The sequence below is a fragment of the Erpetoichthys calabaricus genome, chromosome 12 (assembly GCF_900747795.2).
Source record: "Erpetoichthys calabaricus chromosome 12, fErpCal1.3, whole genome shotgun sequence".
NCBI classification, from domain to species: Eukaryota; Metazoa; Chordata; class Cladistia; order Polypteriformes; family Polypteridae; genus Erpetoichthys; species Erpetoichthys calabaricus.
The window spans coordinates 13031553-13052631 of record NC_041405.2 but is presented as its reverse complement, the minus strand read 5'-3'; the positions used below and the strand labels follow the sequence as shown (position 1 = coordinate 13052631).

General features: G+C 39.3%; 1 protein-coding gene and 1 long non-coding RNA gene across 12 annotated transcripts in view; one reads left to right on the top strand and one right to left on the bottom strand.

The window, feature by feature from the left end:
* The window catches only part of LOC127529791 (uncharacterized), a 97471-nt gene extending 92809 nt beyond the window's left edge, over positions 1-4662 (top strand). The window contains exon 2 of the long non-coding RNA XR_007936410.1: positions 4550-4662. This is a non-coding gene — a long non-coding RNA (uncharacterized LOC127529791). The remainder of the gene's footprint in view (positions 1-4549) is intronic.
* The window catches only part of LOC114661888 (amine sulfotransferase-like), a 164806-nt gene that overhangs the window by 92093 nt on the left and 51634 nt on the right, over positions 1-21079 (bottom strand). For 3 of the 11 annotated variants that reach the window (XM_051934605.1, XM_051934604.1, XM_028815112.2), the window contains exons 3-6: positions 13239-13365; positions 9020-9114; positions 7553-7733; positions 4325-5413 (exon numbers count right to left, since the gene is read on the bottom strand). The exons of 1 other annotated variant lie outside the window; for it this stretch is intronic. In XM_051934605.1, coding sequence (XP_051790565.1) covers positions 5295-5413; positions 7553-7733; positions 9020-9114; positions 13239-13365 — 522 coding nt within the window. In that variant the 3' untranslated portion in view covers positions 4325-5294. Of the gene's footprint in view, positions 1-4324; positions 5414-7552; positions 7734-9019; positions 9115-13238; positions 13366-21079 lie in introns of those variants that run through there. 7 more of the 11 variants (XR_007936399.1, XR_007936400.1, XR_007936402.1 and 4 more) reach the window with 5 other exon arrangements.

Sequence of the window (21079 nt, the reverse complement as noted above, 5' to 3'; positions counted from 1 at the left end):
CACTACAGAGAAATAACACCAGCTCATTTTCCAGTATAATAACATTATATATTTTCATCATTAGTTTATTTCACTGGCTGCTCTAAATAATAATAATAATAATACTTCATTACAGTTATATAGCGCTTTTCTCAGTACTCAAATGCGGGCCAGGCCAGGCAGCAGGCCACCGGGAAAACTCCCGCTGATTGTAAACGTCAGTCCAGCTCTGGTTGGGACTCAAGTATTACGAATTTGAGGTCAGCTTTGGATTTCAGAGCTACTTGAGAAAGTTACGTATTTTTAACACCATCTGTATTTTTCTATGGGTGCTGCCACTTCTTGCTCTTCTTTCTGACTTTTAATTTTTAGTAAATGACCTAACTTTGTGTTGAATGAGCGGTTACTCACAGAGTCCTGAATGAGGCACATTACCTGCATTGTGAGAGAGCACGGCATTACGGCCATGTGGTGCAATTCACCAGTGGTGATCCGGCTTGCAGGACCCGAGTGGCTGGACAAGGCCAAGGGGACACTGTAGTGTTGTGGGTCCACAGCTCTCTCAGCAAAAACCACTTTTAAATAAATAATCACTGCGCTCGCGGCGTAGCGAGGGGGCGTGGTAGTGTGGCTGAAGCAAGTTCCCGGGTGGATTCGTGCTGCGGACGTTTCTCACCTAAGTGCACAGGTGAGAGATGGTCTGCTCCATAATTGTTCCTGGGAACTGTTGATTGCCACAGCTGCCACGTCCATTATATATAGAAGCGCGAGCCGGCTAGTAGAGATGGAAAAAAGGAAAGAGACAGAGGTTGCTGGAGAGAGAGAGAGAGAGAGAGAGAGAGACAGAGAGAGAGAGAGAGAGAAAAGGCAAGAGAGAGAGAGAGAGAAGGTGAGCGACAGAGAAAGCAAAGGCGAGTGAGAGAGAGCAGGCTCAAGTGCAGCTGGACGATGGGCCCTAGCGAGGTGTTTAGCTAACACCTAGGGCACTTGATTGTAGTCGCTCCCGCTGAGCATTTGGAGAAGAGCGGGAGTGACTAGCAAGGAAGGTGAACCACCGTCGAAGACAGCGGGAGTTGGGAGACTTGGCTTATAATCTCCAGCGTGGGAGTCCTGGCCGTTGGAGAGAAGCTAAATCCCGGTCTGGGATGAGTGCGCGACCGAAGCTAGGATCGGGAGGCCTCCAGACCTGTGTGAGAGAAAGGTCAGCTGCAGAGAGAGCGTCTCGCCTGCTGCCGGGCCCAAACTGGAGAAGCAGGTGAGACGCTAGTGTAAAAGAAGCACCAGGCTTGTCATTGTTTTTAAGGACTGCTTCCAGCAACGTTTTAACCTTGTTTTTAAAGGATTGTCTTTCTATTGTTTTAACCTCCACGTTTTGTTTTTATGGATTATTTATTTATTGGAACTTTGAATCACTGCACTATTTGAACACTCTTTTGTTTGATTGTAAATAAAAGCACTTTTGTACCATCCCCTTGCTATGTTGCCTCACTGCTTAGCTCATCTCGGTTATAACTATCGACGGTGATGGGTTCAAAGGCTCCCAGAGGGAAGATGGGAGCATAGAGCCGAACCCGCATCGTCACAGACACCCATGTAACACCTGGCTGCGGCAGATAGAGGGTCATTTCCAGAGGGTGGGACTGGACCGCGTGTCTGCCTTGGGGGGTTGCCAATCAGGATCCTGAGCTGTTTTGTTGTGTGGCGGATGCGGGAACGCGCTGTACCAGTGCATGCTCCCCAATGTGATCTGACCTGACCAAACTTTGATGAAAGATCAGCATTACGTTTGGTTCAGACTTTAGCTTGTACTATCTTCCAGTCATGTTGGTTAAAATTTACTGTCTCTTCCCTAGTCATCGTAGCCTTTTCAGGAGAATGGGCAGCATACTATGAAGAGCCACTTGGCTTTGTATGTTTTTCAAAAATATTAGTTCTTTAGTGGCACTTTACTGGTTTTTGTGGTTCCTCCTAGAACCATTTCACTCTGTGTAGGGTTATTTGTATATGAAATTGGTTCTTTGGGTTTTGAAAAGGCTCCTAATCTTTAATTATAGTAAGCCACCTAGCAAGATACTAAGATCAAGACCACCTGAACTAAACCTGTGTCATTGTATGCAGTAAGTGCCCTTTCAAAATTAGCACTCTATTGGAATTTCACAAATCTGTTATGAGCTACGGGTATTTGTGGTACCTGTTTTGGATCTAAAATGACAAAGGGTCTTTCTTGAACTCTCACGTGGATGGTTATTTTCAAAACAAAAATGGTTCTCCTATGGCATTATTCTAAAGAACCTCTTTGGCACCTTAATTTTAAAGACCATAGGTACATGGATTGCCCAGGCACTTAGCAACAAGAGCTGCTGTCCATCCAGTTTGTATTGGAATGATTTGCAGCACTCTTCTTGCTATTATTCTGTTTTAGGCACATTAGGACTCTTGTTTCTGACTTTTGATTTCTGGTTCACGTTCTAACTTTAATGGAAAGATCGGTGAGAGTTTAGGCACAGAGTTTGGCTTGTATTATCTCTAAGTCATTCATCCATCCATCCATTATCTAACCCGTGTGGTGGGCGACCGGATCCCATGCCCTGCCGGGACACCCCTTCTACTTATGTTCCGGGGGAGTAGCCATGGGCTCCTCAGTATCTCCCCGGGACACTTGGTGGCAGCCTCCCTGGCTGACAATGGTGCCTCAGTTTCCCGCAGGGTTCCTTGGGAGATGAACATCCAGGGCACAAGGCAGTGTAGCAGTTGAGCCTTTTGTCCACCTCTTGAACCCTCAGGTACCACTCCAAACACCAGGTAATAGTACAACGACTATTTATTTTTTTATAGTACAGTGCACCAAGCACCCTCCACTCCACACTACTCATAGACAATAAACTACTCACAAACTCTCTCCTCCTTCTCCCAGACACTTAGCCACCCTACCTCCCAGCTCAGCTCAATGTCTGGGCTTTCCCAGAGTCCTTTTATATCCCCTGACCCGGAAGTGGCTCCTGTCCAAAACCCACAAGTCCTTATTGCTTCCGGGCCAGGGTAAACAGTCCTTTTCTTCAACCCGGGAGCACGTCCTTTCTTCCTGTCATGTGACCATGATGTACTCCCGGGTTATAGGGCACATAAGAGTCCACGAGCCCCCCTACAGCGACTCCTGGTGGCCCCCAAGGTATCCAGCAGGGCTGTGCATAAAAACTACAGAGTCCATGAGGCCCTGCTGGAACTCGGGGCACGTCCATGCTGTTGGTAGAGCTCCTCCTGGCGACCTGGGGGTGAGGGCTGGAAAAAAGAAGCTGGCAATCCACCACAGCAGGAAACAACCCCGGGCAGGGCGCCAGCCCACCACAGTCTCTACGTCATTTTCATTTAAATTTACTGTTGCTTGATAAGTCAGTATATCCCGTTCAGGAAATTGATCAGCTTACTATGAAGAGCCACTTGGCCATCTAGGTACATTGAGTGTCCAGACATCTAACAAAAAGAGTGGCTCTCCTTCCAGGTTGGGTTGGTATGATTTGTTTCATTCATCTTACTTTGTTTCTACTTTAGGTACATTAGGAGCCTTAACTTTGAGAATGTTAATCTATAATGCATAAATAAAACCTCTCCTGTTTATTTTACTGCTCAATCTTGTCATCTGGTATCACATAATGTTTATAAGAAAAGTGGGGAAATATTTAGCTGCAGTAGCAGTGAACCCTGACGGTGGCCAAAAGTGGAACTGGTCTACATAATAAAGAGTCTGAAAGTGTGACTTGGGTCACCCTAGGACTCCTTCATGAAAAAACCCTAACTAAAAACATGTATGGATCCTGCATCCATGTCTACAAATAACATCGCTGTACAACAAAATGTCAGGTTAAAACCGATACTAAGCATCTTTAAGCTGGAGATCCATTTGCCAGTGCTTCCTTGCAGTGACATTAGCCTTGTGTGTTCTTGTTTTCTAGCAGTCTTCTGACCATTTCATTTTCTGGTTTTTGAATTTTTGACTTTGCAGTGGTATATTAGGTTCTCGGTGTTTGCCTTTATGATGATAATAATGATGCATTTGCATTTTTGTACTCCTTGTATTTCCTTGTTCTGTGTCTTACTTTTACTTTTTTTTTTTAAATGTGTTACTGATATTTAATTGTAATCTCCAGAAACTGCATGCATGTCATAATAGCAAGGTCAAATTCCATGACTGCGACACACCATGGATAAAAGTTCATCTTCTCATTAATATTTAATAATAAAAAAAAGAAAATACAACACTTGTTTTTGGACTGAAATTTCAAACTACATTGTCGAAATCACCATGAACAAATGAGAATTATGGGAAACAAAAACTGTATGACACAGCTTTGGTGTTGGTTGGAAGAAAACTTTATTTTTGTTTCAGCCTGATCACAGAACTCGGTTCCAGTAACGTTTAACAAACTTCAAGCTTCTCTGGCTGTGGTGTGAGGTCAGTCAATGCATTCCTGTGACAAGCCCTGATAAAGTTGATTGATGCTGGTGTGTAATTGTAGATTTGGAGACTTCTTTCAACCATTACAATTTCTCAAATGTGACTCCTTGGTGAAAGGTTTGGTTCTTGGACTGTGCATTGAGGCAACGCAGGCTTGCATCCCCTTCCAGGAAGGTTCATCACAGTTCTACGTGTTTAAAATGTCTGAGACATTGAAGTAATCGTGGAAATGGAGATTATCTGGCCTGAAGCTTTTTGTCATAGCCTTTGTCTGATTTATAAAGATCGTCCATCATTTGTACCATTCAATTTGTGGATTCTATGGTTTGACGCTTGCTGATGGATAACTAAAGGGGTTTGGCTTGTGGGTTAATGTGTATTTATAACTGAGTGAAACAGAAAATCGTGAATCACCACTTAAGAGTTCCTAAAGGTTGAAAACTAATCAAAATATATCTTATTTAAAATTTCCTGGGGTATCAATAAAAGTGATATGTGCGAGTTTGTTATGAATTTTTTAAGTAGTTATACCTCAGTGAAAGTTTAGAGTTCTTTAATAATTGGAGTATAAGAACAGGCTAATGAACAATGAAGGCATTTTGTAATAGAATTTTAGCTTATCTTTACCAGAGATACCATCAGTTCTTCAGGGCATTTTTATTTGCACCGGAGCATCTCTGGCCCCAGACCTGCTCTGTTTTTAATCAAAAAGTGTGTATTCATACTGTACTAACAAAGGAATAAAGCACCCAAGCACACTCTAAATCAACCGACACCGAAACTGACCTCCTCAAATTGCAAGTGCTACCATCAAAATGTAAGTGCTATAAAAAATGGAATTTGATCCCTGCAGTAGAATTTCTCATTCATCAAGATTCCAAATCATCTTCAAAGGTACTCCCTTCATTTTTGCTTGGAATACTTTATCAAAGTATTCGTTTTGTGCCACGGTCAGGGTATTTTTCCAGTCTCCAACTGTGCCTAAAGAAAGAAAGAAAGAAAGAAAGAGAGAAAGAAAGAAAGAAAGTGAATGTTATTCAAAATCTATTTTTGTGGCAATACTTTCATCAGATACTAAACACTGATGTATCATGTAACAGTGACAGGCCATACAATTCTCAATTTTCAAAAAATAAAATAAAAAAATTAACAGATAGTGTTTTTCTCAGAGCACGGATGTCAAACTCCGGTCCTGGAGGGCCGCAGTGGCTGCAGCTTTTTATTTTGCGGCCCTCCAGGACTGGAGTTCGACACCCCTGGCTTAGAGCAAGAAGGAAAGCATATGGTTCCTCTCTGGAAGCGTTTTAGGCATTAATTATGAATGTGTCTGTCAGTAATTTAGTATTTAAATAAAGATTGCTTCACTCGAGTGGAAAAAACATCCAACAGAAGTGTACATTTTCCTCAACTTGGACAAACGCTGCTAGGTAACAGAACGGGTGGGGGTCTCTCGTGGCGACTCGTCGTGTAGTTTGTTTTCTAGCGGAGAAGCCCTTGTATTGTACATGATAGTGATGTGAATGAATTGCACTATATAGATGTGATTTTATTGCTGTGCTATGATTTAAAGTTTTAAACGGCTGCAGGAAGGATGTAAACATAGCAGAGTGAATGAGGCTTTAGGGAGAAGTAGATCTTATTACACCTCAAAAAACTATTAAAACCTCCAAACAAACTCTTGTGGATTTTGTTCATTTGTCATCTCCATAACAGATTTAGTGGCAGTTTCGGGAAACTGCATGCAAATTGAAACTTGCCTGTTTCGATCATCACTAGTAATAAAAAGGCAGACCCCACCTTGTATATGGACAAGAACAGAAGGACACTTGGGTTTATTGCTATCTCATTCTTTTTTCTTTTAACTTAATGCCTTCATAAGTCAGCTTTTCGTTTTTTTGTACTTTGGCCTTCTTGCGCCTTATTTAGGTTTGTAAATGACTCACAAGTGCCCTATATGGTCCACAATGAATATATCTATATACAGTATGTCTTTATGTATGTTTTTTATATTGTCATGCATGCACATCTGAGGGTCACCTTCTGCACTACCACTCCAGGACACAAGGGGGTGCTGTCACTGACAAATTCATCTCCTTTTTCTCCCACAGCCCTGAGAAATCGCCCACAGAGAGAAACTGACTCCATCCCTTCCATTCCTTCCGCTATAAATCTGAGATACTCCTTGCATCTCATTCTGGAGAGAGCCGACTGGCGAACGAAGCTCCCATCCAGATTCTGACCGCTCGACAGAGCGTTAAACCACCCTGAGTTTATTTTGTTTTGCTGCTCTTTACTTTCTTGAACCCTCTTATACCATCGAGTGCCTGTTAATTTTGGGAACACTATATATATTAAAAGGGTTAGGTTTAGGGTTAGGGTGCCCTAACATTTAGTTTTGTGGACTGTGATTTTCCTCAGTCGACAACAATATATATATACACGTACATACGTGGGACGTTCAAAAAGTTTCCACACTTTTATATATTCTTTGGAAACTATGAAGGCAAAATATATTTTGCTGATGGCATTAAAATGTTGGTTCCATGCTGGGAAAATTGCATCGCAAATGAAGTTGACTATTGTTTGAAATTCTTAATAAATAGAGTTGAAAAGAAGTGCGGAAACTTTTTGAGTGTTCCTGGTAGAAAAGAAAATGAGTGATAGAGAGAAGTAAAAATCAGAACTATAATATATTAAATTAATACACTTTAAAAGAACTTTAAACCAGCGTTTCTCAACCTTTAAGTATTTGCGACCCGAGTTTTCATAACAGTTTTAATCACACCCCCCCTAACATATTTTTTGAAAGGAGCCCACTAATACCAATTTGTTCTTTCTTAATTAATGATATATCATAGATGAATATTTTATTATACCTACTTAACTTTTATTGACATTTATCTAACTCTATATTTATTTTTCTAGAATCAGAATGTAGTTTAAGTTAATTTGCTTTGGTTTCAATAGTATTTTTCATATTTTTGATTCTTGTTTTCTTTTTTTCACATCTTCGCGCCCCCCTTTTTGTTACTTCACACACCCCTGGGGGGGTCCGTCCCACAGATTGAGAACCACTGCTTTAAACCACATTAAAATTCAGTGAAGCTGAGCATCAGTTACCTTTCCGCATAAAATGTCCTTTTTTCTTGTCGGCATCATGATCAAACAAGAACTCAAAATTTACTTTTGGATCATTCATCATGTTTTTAAAAGTGGACCTTTCTACAATTTTGTCAATGGTGGCATCTTCCAGCTGCTTGCCAACGAATTTACTTATTTTTAGAACTGCACTGCGGAGATCCTAAAGGTGGGAAAGCATGACAAAAAACAAAATGTTATCAGGCTGTAAAGTGTTAGAGCCAATCTGTGATTTTAATGCATGAAACACAGTTTAAAATTACCAAACAAACACACCCGGCCATGCCACGTATGCATTTCCTATATAAGAAATAATCTCTTTTTTTCACTTTTATTATCTGTGCTGGCAGACAGCCAGTAGATATTGAACAGAGATCTCTGGGTGATTCCAAAGTTTTGGCCTTTGAATATTTTCTTTTTCTTTCTTTTTTTGCTACTTGTTTTGAAATTCTGAAACAGAGCATCTAAGGTTATAGTCCCAGAGTCGTCTTTTCACTGTGACACTGGAATCTGGCCACAATAGACGAAGATGTTTCTTCAGAGAGTTGTTTCGCTTTAGCAGTTTTAACTTTAGGGATGTTAGCATCTTGCAACCCAAGGAAAAATCGTCTTCTGGCTTTATTGAACAAAATAATATACATTAACTGTGCTAATGCAATTGTTTTCTCTAATAACCAAATAGCATTTAAACGTGACTAATTTAGGAGAAACTAAGGGAGTTTAACATTAGGGCCTGCAGGAATTGCTGATGAAAATGAGGCTTGTTAATAGTAAAAGAGAAATTAATCATTTCAAGCAGTAATACCCTCTTGTAACATTACCAATGCTTGACTACATTTTCTTATGAATTTTACAGTACCTTGAAACCAATCGACAAAACCAACACAAATTTATGGTTCCAAAGTGAAGTGAAAAGTCCTAAATGTGGCTAAAGTAATTTTAAAAGGAAATAGAATATTAGTTACTGCTAATCCAAATTACAAGGAATATCTTAAATATACTTTCTGCCTGCAAATAACCTGCTTGGTGATAGTGTTACGTATTGCCTCTAAGTTATGTGAACGTTATGTTTTATTGTTTTTACTAACTTTCAGGTATTATTTTTGATGTCTTGGGGCATTTTGTTCAAGTCTACGCAATAAGGAGTATAAAGAAGAGAACAGGTAATCTCACCCCTACCACTACAAAACTGAAGGTTGACATGTTCCGATCCTTTCTTTTTAACCCTCCCTTGTATAATTAGTTTTGGGCAATAAATTACTCTTCTTGACACACTGGGCATGAGGTCTACGCCATAACACCCCACTTTGTCACAAGTTTTAACGGAGAATAGAGTGATTGACTGTCACAATGTAAGCCAGGGCAGACATTAAACATACCGTTAAGCTTACCCTTTCAATCAAAGCATTCGTTATTTTTAAGAAATGAAAATCAGATGAATTACAGTACCTTGCTGATTTCTTCATATGATAAAAACAGGATGTTCACTTGGTCCTTGTGATCATACCAGCCTTTGACATGATCAAACCAGGAGCCTCCAAGAACTAACAGAGCAAGAAACAAAGGATTAGTAATATTGCAGTGAAGGGGGGCAATAATTTGGTGTAGAGGGTAGGATAGCCAGTCTTATTGCCTTTTGAGATGCCTTAATTTCTTCCACTTTTTCATTGTTTGACATGTACATAAAATTGACATTAATAAGTGACATATATAAATTTATGTTTTTGATTAGCTTAATAATTTAACTTTTCAAATTTTCAGATATTAAAAAAACATTTAAAAGTGTTTCTACCCCGCTTAGTGAAAAGTGAACATTTCAACCATCCATTAGCCAACCCACAATATATCCTAACTACAGGGTCATGGGGGTCTGCTGGAGCCAATCCCAGCCAACACAGGGTGGAAGGCAGGAAATGAAGACCCCAGGCAGGGCACCAGCCCACCACAGTGCGCACACACCAAGCACAATTTAGGATTACCAATCCACCTAACCTGCATGTCTTTGGACTGTGGGAAGAAAGAGAGAACATACAAACTCCATGCAGGGAGAACCTGGGAAGCGAACCCAGGTCTCCTATCTGCGAGGCAGCAATGCTACCACTGCACCACCGTGTTGCATGAACTTTTCACGTTTAAGATATTTGAGATCTTTTTCCCAGTTTTTGGAAACAATAAGTTACTTTGTTCAGTCATTTTCTATAAATTGACGTTCAAAAAGTTTCCACATTTTTTTTAACTCTGTTTAATAAGAATTTCAAAAACAAATCACGTCACTTTTCTATAAAGTTATCTTCATTTTCTATGCAATTTTCCCAGCGTCGTACCAACTTTTTAATGCCCAATTACTACTCATCCTGCCTTCACCTTTTCCAATGAAAATATAAAAGTGCTGAAACTTTTTGAATGTCCCTCGTAGTTTCCATATTCTAATAATTTTTCCAATTAATTTTTAATTTATGTGTCTTTTTTATATAAAAACAATCTTGAACATACACATCCAAAGATTTTCCCTCTTACTCTCACTTGTGGTTCCTAACATATGAAACCAAAAATAATTTCTTCTCTGACTCCTAGTGTAAAAATATTCAAAGCAGTATGCACATCATCACGTATCATGTTATTTATTATTTTCAATTTGACTCTCTACAGTAAGATTCCTTTACGTCACAATTTCTTTTATGGTTCTTATCTAATGATGAACAAGCCTTAGATGTCCAAACATAATCTTGTCAATTCAGTTCAGAACTCTTACTGTTGTGTCAACCAAAATTGAGCTTCAGAAAGCAGTCAATTAAAAACACATGAAATAAGACCTGGGGGTAACTTTAATCACTGGCTGCCCAGTGACATAGTGGGATTCCATTAAACACCTTCATCCATCTCTGCAGCATCCTCTGCCCTCACACACATCACCTTCAATTTCTTTGCCACCAAGTAGGCTTCTTCTTTCCGCCAGTTTTTCTTTCTTCTACCAACAGCTACCATACTTTTCCAAACAGGCCATCCTCCTTTATGCATATGATACGACTAAACACCATCTCATCCTTCTACCGTGATTTTCTCCAAAATAAACCTGACTGATTTTAAGTTTCTGGACTTTCTCACTTGTTTTTCTTTCTCCTTACACCCAAAACCTGAGCACTGAGACAAGTTCACCACCATGATTTATACTGGCAGTGTTGCCAGATGCCACGTTGATGTGAATCTCATGGTTGGCAACAATGCATAGCAACTGTAAAAAAATCTGGAATTTTCCACAAGAAAAAAACAACACAAAGTTGTGGAAATGTATTTTTGAAAAGAATAATTAATAGAAATAAACACAATGTTGGCACATTCCAAACATTATAAACAGTCTATAGTTATACCAGCTAATCATACCAGAAAATTATATACAATAATTAACATTTAGAGGCATCTCAGAATAAATTTCTGATATCTTAAATGCAGCCTACCTTTTGCGAAATCTGAATCTTGTTTCCAGATTTCTCAAAATATGTTTGCTTATATTTTAAGATATCTATAATACATTTTGAGATATTTTCCATGCATATCAAGATATCCCAAATACACTTTCAGATTTCTCATCATTTCTCATCACATTTGAAATATCTCAATTGGACTTTGCATGCATTTTAAGATACCAGAATCTGAGAGATCTTGAAATCACTTCCTATATAATTTCCTATTGTTTCAATGGGAGTTCCTGTCTATTTCGAGATATCTTGAAATGCATGTGAGATATCGCAAAATGAGGAGGAAGTTATTTTGAGATACGTTGAAATGAATTTCCTTTATCAGAAAATGGATAGCAAGCTACAGTATTTTGAGATATGGGGAAATTTATTTGAGATATCTTGAATTGTATTGTCTGCGGTGGGCTGGCGCACTGCCCGGGGTTTGTTTCCTGCCTTGCACCCTGTGTTGGATGGGATTGGCTCCCTTGTGACCCTGTGTTAGGATATATAGTGGGTTGGATAATGACTGACTGACTGAATTTTATTGTAGATAACTGAAAATAATGAACATTTACAGTCAGTTCTCCACTTTCATGGTTCTGAAGAAATGATGTGAAAGTCGAAAACGTGAATGTTAATACATTGAACCTATGGGAAATAGGGGGTTAGGTTCCAAAAACCAAAGACTGCAATCTTTTGCTAGAAATAGTTCAAAATGCACTTTTCTTTATACAATTCTTTATAACATAACATTGTTTTTGATAATATGCACCTCTCATAACATAGATACCATGGAATAAAATGCAGTTCACAAAATTCAATCAGTAACATGCGAAAAACCTTCTTTCTCAATAGTGAGCTTTTAAGCTAGCATTTAAAAAAAAAAAAAAAAAGTTGTTTCTGTTGGAAGAGACCAAGACTGGCGAGGTGTCCACATCATCTCCAATACCCTCTCCTTCATGACTATTGTTGGAGATCATGAAGGACGCACCTGTCTTGCATAATCCATCAGCGACGTCTGCTTCACGCGCTAATTGAGATCCTTAAAGATCTTGCCGTATGTGAGTATAGCTGAGGTGAGTTCATGTTTAACCCTGAGGCTGCGATCGATAATGGAGCTGGCAGCCCCGAAGTCTCTAGCCTGCTAGTCTATTCATTAATGTCAAACTCGCAGCCGACATTCTGGCTTGAAGTTTACCTAACACCTTTGCTTTCTCACTGACGGCTTAATGCCCAATGGACTTGAAGTATGTTTTGGGTGTATAATTGCAACACAAATTTGACTAAACAATGAAAATATGCAACAAATGCATAGGGGAGATCTTTACAGTATAAGAGTAGGGTGAACAAGACTAGTGAAACATCAAGAGGACTGCTAGGTGCTCCTCAAACTTAATGCATTACGGCTCTCATTTTTTTCTTAGCGTACATAGCCGTGAGCCCCATGAACATGAGAAATATGCAAAAGAAAAAAGGGGTTACAAACCAAGTTGCGAAAGTTAAAGGCACGAATGTTGAGGATTTACTGTGTTTAACAGGAGTCATTTGTGGAGACTTTTTAACTATAGACAATTTATTTATCACTAGCTGTGTAACCCACCTGAGATGGGTTGAAATCTATGTAGTCAATGTAGTCATCAGTGCTAACATTTGCAGTGCACCATGCAATGCATACGCTTCTGTTATAGGCCCTTTGGTATGGAAATCGTAAAAGCAGGGTTAATGTTTGTGATGTACCATCTTTTGGAAAAACAGAGACAAAGCAACTGGATGGATACAGCGACATACACACAGTTATTTATTTATTTTTAATTCACCACTCTATTCTGACCTCCACCTGATACTTTGGACACCTCATGAACCATCTAATTGTTCCCTCACATTTTTAAGCCATGTTCAGTCATAGTTGTCTCCAGATGTATGTATTATATGTCTAACTCTGCAAGACTAACAGAACCCTACATTTTAACACCTGACGTGATGTCCTTCATGCTCCTCAAACCCAGAAAACAAGCAAGCAAAAAAAAACAAACATCAGCAGTACACAACAGCCCTAGTACTTCCTTTTTAGGAACATATGGCCACTGTACTTGATCCCACTATATTATTATTATTATGTTTCACACACTATTTTTATGCGTTATTTGTTCCATGCATGTCAAAACCAATAAAAAAGAAAGAAAAGCAAACAAAAGCCTTCCATCACTCACCCTTTCCATTCAAGTATCTCTCAATTAGTTCAGTAATCGATGGCATTGTTTCCAGGTTATTCATCATATTGGAAAAGTGGAAAAAGGATACCATGGTATCTTTAGGATTTCGGAACACATAAATTACCTGCAAATAAATACAGTGTTACTCATCGTCTATATCTGCTCTTTAATATGCTGACGAGACTATAAAATTAAAGGGAAATATGTCCAAAAAAATTCTGCTTATGGGACCAGGGACCCAATAAGAATCTTTCCCACTTTTAATTTCAGCATAAAACAAATTAATTACATGGCTAGCCTATCGTAATGGAATCCATCCAAAAATGTTGTGGACACTGTCACACACTTGCACATGGGTATGAGGGTAATCCCATGCCAGACTAGAGGGTGGGAGAGTGTATCGACCCTTTCTCTCTTTCCACTGTAGACCGATTACGGGAAATTCCACCTGGTTTTGAGGACATCACTTCCGGTTCTGGCCCTGATGACGTGACATCCGTTTTTGGGCCTGATGACATCACTTCCGGTTTAGGTCATGATGATATAACTTCCAGTTCTTGCCCTGATGACGTCACTTCCTGTCCTCTCCTTTGAAACCGCCATCGTTGCCTCATCACGATAGTTCTGTTCTGGACTCAAATCTGTACTCAATTGTACACAACACTTAACTTTTTTTCAGCCAGGAAGCAATATACTGGTGGCTGCTCCAAATCTGTTTGTGGCTCAGTTGTCTCTTCTTTGACAACACGAAATAATCACTAAATCTTGTGTTGAAGGACACCAGTTAAAATTAACAGGAAGTGCCTTTAAGACAGAAACAAATAAACATTTATTCACGAAAAGGGTCATGTGAATCGGGGAAAAATGTGGATGTGATATTGGGACAAGTGAGTGATTACCTTGATGAATAAACTTCATGGACTGAGTTGTCTAAATCCTGTGTCAGACTCCTTGCATTATGTCGTTAGAGAACCGTAACTAACATCTATTAGGTTGTTCACTTGTGACAATCAGTCTTGTAACCGTGACCTGTAAACAGTCCTCAAGACTGACATTTACTCAATTGTGTTGACTTGTACAAGAAGTCTCTAAGGATAAACGAGCCTGCTAATTAAATAAATGTGAAAAGCAGATGAACTATCATTCAGACTACAGCTTTGGTGGTGGAACAGCTGATGAAAATGCGAGGGATGACTGAAAAGTAATGAGAGTGTCCCAATTTCTCTGTCAGGGAGGCAGACGTGGGAATCCTGTGCAGGTGTTTGTGAACGGCATACATCAATTTGTGTGAACCTGCAGCTGGACCGCCATATTATTCAGCGTTCTGTCACAGCGAGTGGATGCAGCTCATACGTGTAGTCATTCTGGATGAAGAAGACATTCCTATAAGATTATGGAAGAGGTGTGTGATCGAATTTTGCAGTAAGCTTGGGAAGAGGAGTAATGAAACTCTCAGTCCTCGTAAGTCAAGTAACAAAATAATAACAATTCAGTGTAAGCTAAATTAAACTTACTAGAGTGTTTAACTATTGGTGGGTCGTGGGCTGCTGCTGTTGGGTTAGGAGTTACTGTTGTATTTAACAGTGATGGGTCATGGAGGGTTTGTTAAGTGGGTTGAGGTGGGTCACCGGGGGTTGATCAGGCAATCGAATTTGCTCCAAATGTTGTCTTTGATAGCCCCACCCTAACAATTATCTTTCACCTACTTTCACTCTGTCTTTTTATATGCCCCAGCAACCGCTTTAACTCGGTGATCTGCTCTATCTTTTCCAGCAGAACTGGCTGCTCCAATTCAAAATCACACTTGGGGCCTCATGTATAAACGGTGCGTATGCACAGAAATGTTGCGTAAGAACGTTTCCACGTTCAAATTGCGATGTATAAAACCTACACTTGGCGTAAAGCCACGCACTTTTCCACGGTACCTCATACCCTGGCGTACACAAGTTCTCCGCTCGGTTTTGCAGACTGGCGGCACCCAGCATCAAAGCATTCATCAAGACTCTGGGCTGTTTCAACATCTTTCTGCCATTTCACCAGATTCACGCCTTTGTACAAAATGCTGTCGACGATCGGAAAAAATGAACATTCTATTAAGGAGGCTCTTGTACAAGACTTTCATAACATGGACGATGACTCTTACTCAAAAATACTTGAAATAGCCGAGGCTTTCTCTAAAAGCCATTTTTCTGGACCGAATAGATCTGATGCACTTTTAGGTTTTACGGAGTATAAGACCTAGAAAAATCAGATGAAGTGTCTGAACTGAATGTATCGGTGATATCATATGCTTTTGTCGGCTTTTAAACAGGCTGTTGAGTTGTAATATTATGTTCTGAAGTGGTTAGTAAAACCTCTCTGAATTTTTATATTGTTTTTGAAAATGACCAATAAAGTACCATTTGATTTTTAAACCCTAACCCTAATTTCTTTCACCGTCGAGGATGGAGCAGGTCTTGGAAAAAGCATATTATAACTCTGAGAACGCGGTGGTCCTTGGAGGCAAAGACTCTTTGAAAAGAGATTCCCACCCCACCCGCCTGATTGGTCCTCCTTTGTGTCAAGAGCAATTTGATGGATGTCTCTTATTCAGGTCTGTGAAATGTACTTCTACATAAAAAAACGGCCTAAGGTTTCGGGAGTCTGGTCATTGTGAATAGTTAATACAGAAAAGAGAATAGAGAACACATGCCACACTTGTCCCATCTCTTCGGAAAAACCCTACGTAAATTTTGAACATCATGTCCTATGATTGGTTAACACTGTGGACACAGGCAATAAATCTTCGTCATATTGACCTTTACAAAGTAAAGATTATAGAATCTTTTACACTCTCCATTAGAAGATCCACAGCCCCCGCAGAAAGTTTGACAATTAAGTGGAGACCCTTTAGTTTGTGTGGAAAGCATACCCCCAGACACAGACAGACAGACACCAGAATGTCCAAAACACACTTCTTTTATTTTCCTACAGCACCACAATGCCTTCCTTCACCAACTCTTTCTTCTTTTCTTTCTCTTTCCTTCTCTTCTCACCTTCAACCTTCTCTCTCTTTCTCTCTTCTTCTTTCTCTTTCTCTTCTTCTCCTTCTTCTTCTCTTCACCTTCAACCTCCTCTCGCCCTCCTCACAAGCTTTGTCTTCTTCCTCCCAACTCTGGCTCCCTTAGTGGAGGGAGGCGGCCCCTTTTATTATGACCCGGATGAGCCCCAGGTGCTCCCCATGACGTCCCTTCCTGGTGTGGCGGAAGTGTCAGGAGAGCACCTGGAAGTACACCGGGTGCCCTTGGGATTACTTCCGGCAGCACTTCCTGGTGTGGCGGAAGTGCTGCCATCCAGGACTCCCTAACTGTCCGGGCGCCCCCTGGCGGTGGCCACGTCTTCTCACAGTGGTGAGTATCCTGGCTCCATTCCTGTGGCCCCCAATTAGGCCCGGGCGGCTGCCCTCCCGTGGCCAAGGAGAAGTATTGTCCAACTCGGGGACTATCCAGGCATCCCGGCCGGGCAGTGTCCCCTCTCATCCGTGACATTTGTCAGAATCATGGGGTTAGCACAGAGGTCAATATTCTAAAATATCTTAGATTATATCTATTTAGTTAGCATGTCGGCACTGTTCATTTTCAATATATGTAGTATATGTCCCTGTCTAGGGTTTCTGGTCAAAAGGTTAAAATAAAACAGAGATCCAAAATATCCCTATTGAAACAGCAACATTTATTATTAAGTGTATAGGTTCATCTTGCATTCTAATTCTTAAAGCTGTATCAAACTATTGCTAATTTCAAAGCAAAATGCAGCCAATCATTTTGCTTATAACTAGATTAAATAAATTTTATAAACAGAACCCAGTGCTTGATAATACTTAACACTACTGGATATCATTAAAGGCTACTTCTGTGCTTTATTCAGTTTTAATATTTAGTATTTTTATTATGTTTTATTTAAAAATTAACTCTTTAAGACATCTTCAGACAATTTCAGACTGCACACGTGAAAAAAGCTTATTATTTCAAAAAGGTTTCTTTTCATGCTGGTTTTGTCCCCATATCAATGTTTTTTTATATCTTATGACAGTTTTTCAAATTGTAATAACTCCTTTATAACTCCACTTTTTCATGTTCTTCCTGAATCTGGAGGAACACAAGCCCAACTTTTAGTACCGGATAAGGTCCTAACAATATAGCAGGCTAATGTTAATTAGCTTCATACTCTCAGATGTTAAATAATGTTTTCCCCAACTCTTTGCAACCCCGAGGAACGGTGTAAACAGATGACCGTTTAGCTAATAATATACTGCAAAACACGTAGTTTCAGTTGTAGTGTGCTGTGAGCTTGGGGTGATCCCTTGTTGATCCGGTCTTAATTATTTTTTTAATCTCCTCTGCAACTTAGTATTTGTAAATTTAGTTTTTTACTGTCTTATATTTGTGATATGGGCGAGTCAATGTTTCATTTTGGATTAATAATAATGTCTAGCTTAACTCTGCCCTTGACTGTGATCATTGCACAAACCCTGGTCCTTTGACTCGTATTCAAGAAGATTGCAGACACTTGTTGACTCTTCCCCTTCACCCTGAATGCTACTAAAGCAAAGGGTGCTTTTTCACAAACAGAGGGGAAAAGCAGTTTTCAAGGATAACTGTCCTATGTAACCTGGACTACCTAAAAGAAAGAATAAACCTCACAGTTTTAGTAAAATTTTAATCCTTGTGTTAACACATAAAATAGATATTATGTAACTATTCACTAAAACATTTTCCTTCCTGATTTGCCTAAAGTGTCCAAAATAAGCCTAATCGTCAGCGCTGTAGTGTATAGGCTCATATAACATACTATAACCATTCTTATTTTTCAGGTTATTAACAAGCATTAACAGAATTTCTAAAACTTTGTATTATACAAAGCACCCTGAGTACCAAAGTGGTTATAAGCTGTTGATGAAAATGCTGATTTAAATTAAAGCCTGAACAAGATAACTGTTTTCTAATCATCGTATAAAATGTTTAGTAAATAAAGAGAGACTAAATACAATTTATAACAAAAATGGAACACCGATGGACAGCTGAATAACCGAGGGAATCTAATTTAGCTTGAAGTGCCACAGAGTGTTTTACAAATAACCCCCTACAACAGTGGTTCTCAAACTGTGGGGCAGGTCCCACCTAGGGGGGCGCGAAGATGTGACAAAAAGAAAACAAGAATCTAAAATATGAAAAATGCATCTATTGAACCCAAAACAAATTAACTTAAACTACTGTACATTCTGATACTAGAAAAATAAATATAGAGATAAGGTAAATGTCGATAAAAGTTAAGTATGTAAAATAAAATATGCAAATAAACTGTAATGAGAATAAAATCTGATTTTTATTTTTATTTTTTTTTTCATGATTAGCATGACAAAGATTTGGCCATTTGAGAAAAAATAACCGTACATTTGTGTTGTGAGCAGAATCTGAATTACTTGGGCTTGCAAAAAAAGATATATGATAGATGATATCAGATGTCTCCAGTTCCTACCCAGTTCCTTTAGGGACTTTATACTGGCTATTATCATGTAAAATGAGTACAGTACAGAAATTAAGTTATATGCTATGTTTGGGGTGGATGTGATCAGAAAGGCACTGATGATTCCAAAGATCAGTCAAGAAACCTGTTGGAAAAATGGGCAGAACTCTTTTGGAGACAAGGATTTTTCTTATAATGTTTTAAAATTGGACCTTTACAAAGATGCTTTTAGATGCTTTATTTTCATGTTAAAGCAATTGGTCATTTAACTTGGCTACTGAAAATGTATTTTGTTCACTAATGCTTTAGTGTTTAATTAAGAATTACCTGAATATTTGATGGGCGGCATGGTGGCGCAGTGGGTAGCGCTGCTGCCTCGCAGTTGGGTGATCTGGGGACCTGGGTTCGCTTCCCGGGTCCTCCCTGCGTGGAGTTTGCATGTTCTCCCCGTGTCTGCGTGGGTTTCCTCCCACAGTCCAAAGACATGCAGGTTAGGTGGATTGGCGATTCTAAATTGGCCCTAGTGTGTGCTTGGTGTTTGTGTGTGTCCTGCGGTGGGTTGGCACCCTGCCCAGGATTGTTTCCTGCCTTGTGCCCTGTGTTGGCTGGGATTGGCTCCAGCAGACCCCCGTGACCCTGTGTTCGGATTCAGCGGGTTGGAAAATGGATGGATGGATGAATATTTGATAATTAGTTTAAGCAGAAAGAGTAATTAGTTCTGCTATTTTGTGAGCTATACAAGCGTGCTGAGCTGTTGGCTCCCATTTATGAGGTCACTAGCATGAGCTAAAGCTGCTAATTTTAAAAACATGATTTTAGTTCAGTGAACTTCGGATGTGCAGAAGAGCGCTTCTTACAACCCTTGCCTCTAGTTAAACAAGCACACTGCACTATAGCCTCCTGGCTCTAAGAGCAGAAGCGTATGAGCTATGAATGAATTTTCAGAGACAAGAAATTTAAATGTAATAAAGGTAAAGTTGTCTTGGAGACAGGATGACCACATCATATCTAGATTAGCTTTATATAATCAGTATAAAAGCTGATCAAAAAAGAATAAAAGAACTTGCCTGTTATGGAGCTCTGTCTAATTACCTGAAGTTACAGGAATTGGGAAGTGATGAACTATTTTGGTAAGAATATGTGTTAAGGTCTACATAAGAAAGAGTATAAAGGGGAAAAGTGACACCCTAGGACCCTCCCATGACAAAACAAAAATCATAATTGGGCTTTTCTGTTTTTAACTTTTTAACTAAAAATAGTAAAATGTTTTCTAATTATCACCTGTGTTAATAAAAATAATTTTAGTTTTTGAGTAGACAGAAAATATCAAAATTTTGTGCTAGTTTAGCAGTGCGTGCTTTTAAATGCACGTACAAAACTGGGATAAGGTGTGTAACCAGGCTAAGGTAGAAACCAGCTTTCTTATAAATCTCCGTTTAAATGCACAAGTGTATTTACAGAGTTTTCCTTTGTCAAAAGAATCCTATGTTATAGAAATGAGTTAAGCAAAAAAATTAAAAATCATCATAAGCGTGGTCATTCCTTTCATTACTAGTTTAACAGGTTCGAAAGGATAAATATGAATACACGCGCAAGATGTGCCTAGTACCTCGAAAACAAAAGGCTCGCGACCTTTAAAACGCTATGGAAATTGAACTGAATAAACAAATGAAATTCATACTTGAACGTGGTGACTTGAGCTCCGATGCAAAAGTAAAACTTTATATGACCGTCTTACAAAGATACCTGACCTTTGTGAAAAAAGCGGATAAAGAAACAGGTACCACAGAAAAATGTATACATACAAACTTTTTAAAGTCTAAAGAGGTAAATAAAAACAGACAGCCAGGTCTCAGGTTCCCTGTGTATTAAGATATAATGTCATACATACAGGTACATCTTATACTATTAATTTACCCCATTATTCAACAATACGCTTGATACGTCTAAAAATCATCCTGACTTTTAACGCTTATAATAATCAATTATAGGCCCCACCTGTTGCCTCTGAGCTGTGAATCGCACCCCCCATCTCCCCTTAGCTTCAGGCTGCCGGAGCTGGTGGCGATGTGCTTTGGAAAGCGTGGCTTGCCAAAGATTGTTTTAAAGCGCCTTTCTCTATCCCCAGAATTACTGCATGTTGAAGGCAATCTAACGTTTAGACAATTAAACGCTTGCTTCCACAATATGTTTCCTTAGGTATAAATTATACACCCGAGGATAGCTTTTTATACGTAATTTAAAAGAACTGTTGCATACGTCTGTGTGATTTTTACAAGGCTTATATCGAACTATATTTAAAAGGGTATGAAAAAAAGGTTTTAGATCGATTT